The sequence below is a fragment of the Hylobates moloch genome, unplaced genomic scaffold, assembly GCF_009828535.3.
Source record: "Hylobates moloch isolate HMO894 unplaced genomic scaffold, HMol_V3 SCAFFOLD_2, whole genome shotgun sequence".
NCBI classification, from domain to species: Eukaryota; Metazoa; Chordata; class Mammalia; order Primates; family Hylobatidae; genus Hylobates; species Hylobates moloch.
In genome coordinates, this window is record NW_026652277.1 from 1 (window position 1) to 9,773 (window position 9,773).

The window sequence follows — 9,773 nt, forward strand, 5'->3', positions numbered from 1 at the left end:
CACACACACCCAGACACACCGCGCACACTTTCTAGGAGGAGTGGCCACTGTGGGAGTCTCCAGCACCACACGCCAAAAGGGACTCAGGTGTGGGCGGGACAGGTGCATTCTCTGCCCAAACTGTTTTCCCCTGTAGTTCCTCCTTCAATGAGGAAAATACAGCTGAATCCTCTGAAACTTCTCCAGCTGTAGATGAAGGAAAACAGATCTATACTTTCAAAAAGGAGCAGGAAACTTCTACATCTTGAGGAGAGGGTTTGGGAAAAGGCCCTGCCTCTTCCCGTGGTCGGTCTGCTCGGCTGGGTTCATGGGGAAGCCCGAGGAATGGTGGCGATGCCCTCTCTTGGGAGCCGTTTTCCCCAGGGAAGACCCTGCAGAGGCTACCATCCAGCCTCTGCCTCCACACACACATTTAGATCTCGCTTCCAGACCTAGACTGTGGGCTGCCTGCAGGTAGAGACCCTGTCCTGTCCTGACCGTTGGACTCCAGACACACCCTGGCTCCCACAGCCAGCAGATGCCCTGAGAGACATCAGAGTCTGCACACCGCGAGCTCCACACTCAGCTCCAGGCAGGTGGAGGCCCCGACGCTCCCAGGCACGTTACCTCCACAATCATCTTGACGGTAGGCAACGTCGTCGCGATGTTCTGTGGGTGCGGGGGACGGACGGTTATTGGCACACAGCCTGCGTACAGGCAACCGTAAAACGCCGCTATCAGGTCTATTCCTACACAAGGAGGGAAACATCATTATTGAGGCAGACCATGCTGCTGACTGCACACTGTCCCTGTCAGCATAAATGCTAGTCTGGGGCAAGTTCAACGGGGAAACGAGCAGCTGAACTTCTCGCAGGCTCCGTCATCTGGCGGGTTTTGTCAGCGTTGGCGGTCACTGTCATTTACCTGTCCTTTCGGACACGAGGTGACGAGGCAACCTGGAGGTTTAATTTCTGTATCATTTTGCTAAGGAATTACCCACCTTTGTAACTGTGAATTTAGTCAAGATTTAGGTACTATTAAGAGAACCACCTGAGGTAGCTAATAACACAAATTTGGATATAAAAGTCTTTGAAAACGTCACTTTATTGAAGCCTCTAACAGTAGCACACGCGGCGGGTGCCTGTGAGTGGTCGTAGCCAGACGCAAACGGGCCGGTTAGCATCCAGCTGGATACAGTGCAGACTCCTGGCCATCACGCCGCCCTCGGCTCAGGCACCGGCGGGTGTGAGGGACCTCCTTGCACTGCGGCTGACCGGCCGGCCGCCTCTCAGGGGAAGCCCACCCTGCGCCCGTACCTGGGGGGTAGACCAAGGCCACGTGGTCGCCGTCCTGAAGGTGGCCCCTCTCCATCAGCATCACGGCGATCTTCTCAGCTCTCTTGTGCAGCTGCACGCAGGTCAGTGAGTTCGCTATCGCACCCTGCGGGCCGATCACAGGGACAAGCGCATAAGATTCCTTCAGCAGAGCAGCTTGCAGAGAGCGCACGCGTCATACAACTCACTGACACGAAGCGTACGTCACTGGTTTTTAGAACAAGCACAGACCTGTGCAACCAACATGACAGTCAATTTTAGAACGTTTTCAGCTTCCCCCAAAACTACATATACATTAGAGGTCAACTCCATTTTCTTCCAACTAGGTAAGCGGTGCAGACCAAAGATGCATCTAGATATATTTAGGGTAACAAGCAATATTTTAAAAAATGATTACGTGAATTAAAAAACAGGAGAACAAAAAACCCTGGCAATTCCGGGACTTGTGTCACTGTCATGGGCAGTGGGAATTCCTAGTACACCTGCACATCCGAAAACTAATTAAAAATTTTAATTTAGAAAGACCACATCAAAAATCAAGGAAGTCAGAAAGCAAAAAACAAAAGCAAAATAAATAAACACACCCTAAAGGAATGAAAAGAACTATCAAACGCATTTTCACGTAGACTTTAATGTAGAAACAAATAGAAAACATATTTGTGCAGGAAAATACCTTACAGGAGGGTTGTGAGGGAAGGTGAGTTGCAAGATATATACCAAGAAACATCGCAAGAGTGTGGGATTCACTGTTTATTGAGACAGGGTCTCTGTTTCCCAGGCTGGAGTGCAGTGGCATGATCACTGCTCACTGCAGCCTGGACCTGCTGGGCTCAAGCTATTCTGCTGCCTCAGCCCTGAGTAGCTGGGACTACAGGTGCCACCATCGTGCCTGGCTAATTAAAAAAAAAAAATTTCTTGTAGAGATGGGGTCTCCCTACGTTGTCCAGGCTGGTCTCAAACTCGTGGCCTCAAGTGATCTTCCCATCTTGGCCTATTTAAGCCATAAAGAAAAATGTGAATAAATTGCAAATTATAAGCATGTAACTAACAAAAACAAGCTTTTCCTGAGGACACACTTTATAGTTCTAGTTCCTCTGCAGCATTCTCAGATGTGAAGACCGCTTCTACAGTCATTTAAAAACCTCTCCTTTACGATCGGATTCTGTCTCACAGCTATTAACAGGGTGAGGATCTTCCCTCAAGCAGTGGGCAACTGGACTGCAGTCCATGAGGCCAGGAAGACTCCAGAGCCAAAGAATAACTGAACACTCGGGCTCAGGCATTTTTTTTTTTTTTTTTTTGAGATGGGGTCTTGCTGTGTCGCCAGGCTGGAGTGCAGTGGCGCGATCTCGGCTCACTGCAACCTCCACCTCCCGGGTTCAAGCAATTCTCCCATTCTCCTGCCTCAGCCTCCTGGGCAGCTGGGACTACAGATGCACACCAACACGCCCAACTAATTTTTGTATTTTTAGTAGAGACGGGGTTTCACTATGTTGGCCAGGATGGTCTTGAACTCCTGACCTCATGATCCGCCTGCCTCGGCCTCCCAGAGTGCTGGGATTACAGGCGTGAGCCATCGTGCCCGGCCCAGGAATTCTTATGTGAGTCACAGCTACAAAGATGAATGTGTGAGTATGGGGATGGAGCATGCGGCGAGCCTGAGAAGGCTGTCAGGGACCGGACGCTGTGATTCAGAGTGGGGAGAGTGCGCGGCGAGCCCGAGAAGGCTGTTGGGGACCGGATGCTGCGATTCAGAGCACAGGCGCAGGGAAAGAGGCCCAGAGGGGCTGGCAGGGAGCCGAGTTAGTGCAACAAAGAGGACGCCGCATGGACGAACAGTGTCTGGGGCCATTCAGCGGTGACGCTGGGAAAAGCACGTCAGCCTCCCAGCTCAAGGGCCCGTGTCAGAAATACGTGGCGGGAAGCGGTGGGAGTGGAAGAGAATGTCTCAGGAAGCATCAAGATGTGAACACCAGACCCTGACCTCTACAAAACGTCCACAAGACAGCCGATGAGCCCGGCGAGGTCTGCGGGGAAAGTGCACTCTCCTTGGGGACCTCTGCACCAGGGCCAGGGCTGCGGGGAGGCTGCCCACATAACTGCCCGGTGGGTCTTCAGACCCTTCCTGCCGACTGTGGCTGGCCTCCTCCATGCAGAAGAGGGTTAGCTTACATTTCTCTGAATTCAACCTTCTCTTCCTACACATTTTCCTTAATTATTTCCCCACTTAGAGGACACCTAAAAAATAAGAAAACAGAAACTGATTTAAAGTAGAAGAGCCCAAGAGCAGGTGGCGGCAGAGATGGGCAGAGACAACAAGGAACGCAGGGCTGGAGTCTGGGAGATCCCGCTGAGAAGTTAGATTTGGGGGCCTTTGAAACTGGACTGTTCCTCTGAGCATTTAGTCTGAGACGGGTTCCTTGCCACCTGTTCACAGCAACCAGCCCACCGGCTCCTTGCCGCCAACGTCCTCTGAGCTCTTCAATGAACATGGGACAGAGACACTCAGCATGGCCAGGTTGGGCGCTGATGGGACCCATTCAGGTCCACCCCGACTCCAGGGGCAGGTCTCCCATGAGGAAAACCAGCACACCACCCATCGCCGTGAGCATGGACGGGTCTCAGAAAAGAGCCCCGGCAGAATTGGCTCAGCCCCCACCCCACTGAGGGAGGCCCTGCCACCCCACAGCTCATTCTCATGCCAGGTCTGCCTGCAGCAGCGGCGCCCAGTCTGGTTTGTTCAGCTTGTGGAACTGTTTCTTCCCCATCTCTGGAGAGCTGAAGCTGATTCCCTATCAAACACCCACTGCGCTGTCAGATGACAAAGCCTGTGGTTTGCCCACATTCTGGGTCCTGAGATTTGAGAGGCTCGGATGAGACACAGCCAGCAGCCAAGAGTGTCTTTGAAAATGTTTTGATGCTGGTGCACAGAAATCCCCACCTATGGGTACTTGCAAAGCGTGAGTAACATGCATGCTGTCCTTTATCTTTGATAACCTTGTGAAACACAATTTTCTCAATGCTGGTTGACGTCTTTCAGGGCTGACATAAAAACAAACAGCAAAGCTTCCAGTCATGCTCCATGAGGACGGCGCCCTTCTCGGGTGTTAGGTCCTGAAGCCAGCTCACAGGGTAATTTAAAATAAATTCCTCAAAAACCCCTTGAGATAGTGCTGTGCTGGAGACAGGCACACGATTTCACAGCCAGTCGGACGTGAGCAGGCACCCCTCGCTCCATGGCCGGGCAGGGCCATGGGTCAAACCAGGTGGGCGCCTTTCTTGCCTGGAAAGGACAAGGTGAATGAACCCTGGACCCCACCGTTAGCTGGGAGGGACAGTCGCTCCTGGCTCACGTTGCAGGCTGGCAGCCCCAGGCACCTGCAGCAGCTGAGCAGTTTCCCTTCTTCCTTGCCGCCTTTCCCCACCTGGTGTGGCTGAACGGGACACAGCTACACCACAGGGCAACTCCACACACGTGACAGACACTCTTCCTCAGCCTCACTCCCCAGGAATCCTAATGCAGCCTCTACCCCAGGAGAAATGCCACTAACTTTTGCTTGCACTTTCCATTTTCCCACAAACTAGGTGTTCAGAATGTGATGCATTCTCGGCGAGTGTCCCATAAAGCAACAGCCATTCACCGCAGGTAACAGTCAGTCATTCTCCGGCATCCTCAGCCATTCACCGTAGGTAACAGTCAGTCATTCTCCGGCATCCTCATCAACATTCACTGGGGTTTCCGTCCTGAAACCCACCAGCTACGAAGAAGGTTCTAGGTAAAATCAATTTCACCAGAGAAATGAGGGCTGGCTTTTCCCCCACAGAAGTGCTGGGAGGCAGCATGACCGAAGGGGCACACAGGGAAACAAAGAGTCTGCTCTTGTCTAAGGAGACACATTCAGTGTCAGTTTCTGTAAACTTGGGACCATTTTAACGTTTCACATTAAATCAAATAACTTGAAAAAAAAAAAAAGAAATAAAAAGCCAAACTAAATTTATATTTTAAAATTCTAAAGAAGGTACAAGTTAAAAAAGGTCAAAAGAGTTGGCTGCAAACCCATTGGTTCAACCATTTAATTTTTTTCGAGATAGAGTCTCGCTCTGTTGCCCAGGTTGGAGTGCAGTGGCGTGATCTTGGCTCACTACAACCTCCGCCTCCCAGGTTCAAGCGACTCTCGTGCTTCAGCCTCCCAAGTAGCTGGGATTACAGGCATGTGCCAAGACACCCAGCTATTTTTTTTGTATTTTAGTAGAAACGGGGTTTCACCATGTTGGCCAGGCTGGTCTCAAACTCCCAACCTCAAGTGATCCATCTGCCTCAGCCTCCCAAAGTGCTGGGATTACAGGCATGAGCCATGGTGCCCAGCCTCCACCACTTTAAATCAGCTTGTGACTACACGGCCAGCAAGACGGGGCCAAATTCATAATCAGCAGAAACGTGCATCCTTCATGGAAGCAGCGGCTGGGCAGCCGGTGTACGTGCTGAACGGACACTTATGGTGTGTGGAGTGATTCATCACTGGAATGAATTTCATCTGTTTCTTCTTCCTTTTTAAAATCTTGCTTTTAGAAAATGCGTGATTCTGTATGTGGCGTGCACTGTGTTTCCGTTGGACGGTGCTGAACAGGGAAGCTGATTTAGGTGGGGATGACACCAAGAATGCCGTGAGGACGATGCTGCTACCTTGGTCCGGGCCGAGCATCTCTGAGTGTGCATATGAGGCAGCAGAGGGGAGAAGGACACATGCCTGATCTGATGCTTGGCGCAAAATAACACAAGCGATAGCTCAAGTGTGCCTGCCTCTATGTCCAGCGAGCCTTGGAAACAGGTCACACCTCCAAGGAAAAGACATCACTCATGGCTCTGATCCCTACATCTGGCCCCCATCGGATTTGCAGTTGATTCTAATAAAGCCCTTTTTAGAGAACCTGAATCATTTCCGGGAAACACATTTTCCCTGAAGATCCAGCATCCAGCTATGCAGGTGACCACAGGTGCTCAGGGGCACAGGGCTGTCCACAGAGCCAGACAGACCAGAAGCCAAGCCCAGGACCGTGGCACCACCCAGCAAACAATGAGAGATCTTCCCCAAATCAGGCACAGCTCTATTTTCCTCCTCCTGATGGTACATGTTGCCCATGAACGTACCCAAATCATTTCTGAATCTGCGTATATGGGAGTCTACTACTTCTTGAGCTGCCCATCAATACCTCTAGATTACTGGACACACGCTCGTGCAACCCCCACACACAGGAGCAACGTGTCAGGCAACATCGGGGCAGGGATTCAGGGAGACTGAGAGCTGACTCCGCCCCTGACTGCTTGCAGCTTGCAGAGGGGTAGCCACCTCTGTGAGGAAATTAGGGGAGGGAGGAAGCACTTTCAGCAGAAGGGATCTGGGGTGCCGAAGGAGACTGGAGTTAGTGCTGCAGATTTAGGTCACCACGTTGGAGGTGATATTGGAAGTCTCTAGAGAACCTCCAAGACCTCAGAGAAAGAGGAACGAGAAGTCACAAGCAGTTTACAGGAGAAACACTACTTGGAGAGGACAAAGAGTCAGAGAAGCGGAGATGGGCAGGAAATCAAGACAGCAACCAAGGCCGGCGAACCTGGCGATCGGGTTAGCAAAGGGGGTATCATCCACATTCACAGGCTGAGGAAGGGTCCAGTGGAGAAAGATGAAAAGCCGAAAGTAGGCATTTCAGATACAGGGACCCACAGCAACTCTGGTCCTCAAGATCTCCGGCCCCCACACCTGAGCTGTCAGCGTGGGGCAGGGGCTCCATCACGGCGCCAGTGAACGAGGGCCAGAAGGAAGTGGCAGAAACGGGCCTTCCTGGTTTTAAAGCCTCTTCCTGGGAAACGGTCTTGAGCAGATACAGTGAACGACCGATGGCTGGGATCAACTCAGCATCTGTGACAATGTCAAGACGACGTGCACTTCTCTGGCAGAGGAGGAGGAGAGGTTGTGCCTATGAACCAAACTATGTGCAGAGAATGGTCTGATAAATGAAACTCAAACCAGAGAGTCGGGGAATAATTTCGTGATGCTGCTGGAATTTCCTTTTGTCTTCAATCCGCTGCTTCACACACTAAGATTTTGATATTTAGCAATTCTAAACAGCCATGACTTTTTGAAGAGTTGCAAGTACCTATACTTGTCAAGAAGACTTACATTTTTCACCCATTTTTCAAGCTTTATTTCCATGGTAAAAAGTAGTAACAAGCATATTAAGATTTTTGCATTTAATTTTTATTGTTAATAGTATTAGCTTGTTTAATGCCTTACTCTTAAGTACTACTATGGAACAATATTTGATGAGTGTGGTTTTCTCATGTAAAGTGTAAACAGGAACTTTAATTACAAAGTGGAAATGATTTTCATTCTTGAGTCTGCAATAAACAACTTCTGGTGTATAAAAAAGTGGTTTAGGGTTCGGTGCGGTGATTCACACCTGTAATCCCAGCATTCTGGGAGGCCAAGGCAGGTGGATCACTCAAGGCCAGGAGTTCAAGACCAGCCTGGCCAACATGGTGAAACCCCATCTCTACTAAAAACACAAACATTAGCCAGATGTGGTGGTGGGCGCCTATAGTCCCAGCTACTCGGAGGCTGAGGCACAAGAATCGCTTAAACCAGGGCGGTGGAGGTTGCAGTGGGTGGAGATTGAGCCACTGAACTCTAGCCTGGGCAACAGAGGAAGACTCTCTCAAAACACAAAACAAAAACTAGTTTAGTAATCAAAATAAAAATGCAAATATCTCATAGACTTACGATTTCTCTCTTGCAGATATCATTAATTACTAATTTTGGGGGAGAAATATTGTAAATAGGGTGCTAAAATATCTGTACACACAAATAGGTGTAAATAACTGCACAAATGGTTACGTTTAAAAGCAATCCCTAGGTACAAAAGTCTCATTAGTCAAAATAGCAAAACGTAAAAAGAATTCGCATAAGACTGAAGCAAAAGGATTGAGTCAGAAAGAAAGAAGCAGGAGCGCTCCCAGGAACCAGGCTAGGCCCCTTGAGGCCAGTAGCCAGGGAACGCCAGCTCCGCGCCTCACCCGACAGTTGAGCAGCGTGTAGAGGACGTGGTCCGGGGTGGTCTGTGCTCTCCACTGCAAGACCTCCGAGAGGAACAGGAACTGGAACAGAACACGGGCGTGAGGATCAGGCTGTGCGGTCGGATCAGGCTGTGCGGGCTGAGGTGGGGCAACCTGGATACTCAAACCCATAGAGGCTGAGTGCTTTGGGTCTTAAAACCGCGTGCTTCTCTGCAGGGAGTAAAAGACATGCACGCTGGGAAAATCCCCATCACACATGACCACAGAACAAGCAAGTGCCCACAGCTTTGTTCCTGCAGGGACTTCGATGCACAGCACCCGAGTCAGAGTCACAAAGCAAAGGGCTGGTGCTGCACCCTGGTTCGAGAAGTTTTCCGAAAGTCTGCCCAAGGATGGGAACCATTTCCCTCATAGGCAGGAGCAGCCTGCACGGAAATCCCTTCTCCTGGGGGCTTCCAGAAGATGCAAAGTGGATTTCGGTGGCTACAGTGGGAGAATCAGATCTATCCGGTTTTAAAAAGCGGGATCTAATAAATTTAGGTTTCTAGAATGGCAATATCCTGATGGCATGAAGCCATAAATTATACAAACCACATGTGTGCTACTGATCTGGTCCACAGTAAAAGGGGCAGCCTTATTTCACATCAGGGTACAGAAAAACCCACAGATAAGGTTTCATCCGTTTCATCAGTATTTCACGGCGCTGATTTTGCCCCATTTCCTAATGGGCCACACACAAGGGGACACTTTCGGCTGCGGGAAACAGGACCTCTGGGTGAACCCTGAGCGTTCTCAAGGCCGAACCGTTCTAATGGGGACCGTGGACACACACGGCACACTGTGCAAAGTCTGGGCCTCGGGAGTTTCTCCCACGGCTTCTAACGCCACTGTCAGGAGGCCTGGCCCCCTAACCTGGGTTTTGAACTGCTTCTTAGAGTCCAAAGAGCACAGGACAGAAGCCTTGCTGCAAGCTGCTGTGGGCAGGGTGGGCTTGGAATCCGGGCTGGTGGGGAAACTAGAAAGGAGTAGTTCGGGGGACCGTGCACGGGACAAGGGCTGCCAGACATTTGCCTCGGTCCTGCAAGTCGTGGGATCGGGCACCCCTTACCGATTTCTGCATCGCCGTGACATTTTCTGAAACTTTGTATCTCCTATAAACACATTTTTCTTATGAAATTATATGGTATCTTGCAGGAGAGGACAGGTAGAATAAAAGAAGATCGGCAGTGGTGGTCCACCACCAGCGCGGGACGTTGCGGACTGTCGGGGAAGGTCGGGGAAAGTCGGGGAGAGTCGGGGGGAGTCGGAGGGAGTCGGGGAGGGTCGGGGAGGGTCGGGGGGAGTCGGGGGGAGTCGGGGAGGGTCGGGATGGGTCGGGATGGGTCGGGGGG

The 9,773-nt window shown here is 50.9% G+C and overlaps 1 protein-coding gene across 1 annotated transcript; it reads right to left on the reverse strand.

Moving 5' to 3' along the window:
• Window positions 1-302: 302 nt before the first annotated feature.
• Window positions 303-8,748, reverse strand: LOC116472314 (disco-interacting protein 2 homolog C-like). The gene is made up of 3 exons (XM_032159403.2): window positions 8,383-8,748; window positions 1,296-1,419; window positions 303-728 (listed from the first exon to the last, which is right to left on the reverse strand). Exons 1-3 carry the CDS (start codon window positions 8,551-8,553, stop codon window positions 562-564), a joined length of 462 nt encoding a protein of 153 aa, XP_032015294.1. The 5' UTR covers window positions 8,554-8,748; the 3' UTR covers window positions 303-561.
• Window positions 8,749-9,773: the final 1,025 nt, after the last annotated feature.

Excerpts from the sequence above, each read along its gene's own strand:
- LOC116472314 (XM_032159403.2), bottom strand. The coding sequence starts at position 8,553 with ATGGGTTTGAGTATCCAGGTTGCCCCACCTCAGCCCGCACAGCCTGAT. Across the intron at positions 1,420-8,382 it reads ACACGCTGCTCAACTGTCGG|GGTGCGATAGCGAACTCACT; the intron begins GTGAGGCGCGGA and ends ATCGGCCCGCAG. Across the intron at positions 729-1,295 it reads GGCCTTGGTCTACCCCCCAG|GAATAGACCTGATAGCGGCG; the intron begins GTACGGGCGCAG and ends CTCCTTGTGTAG.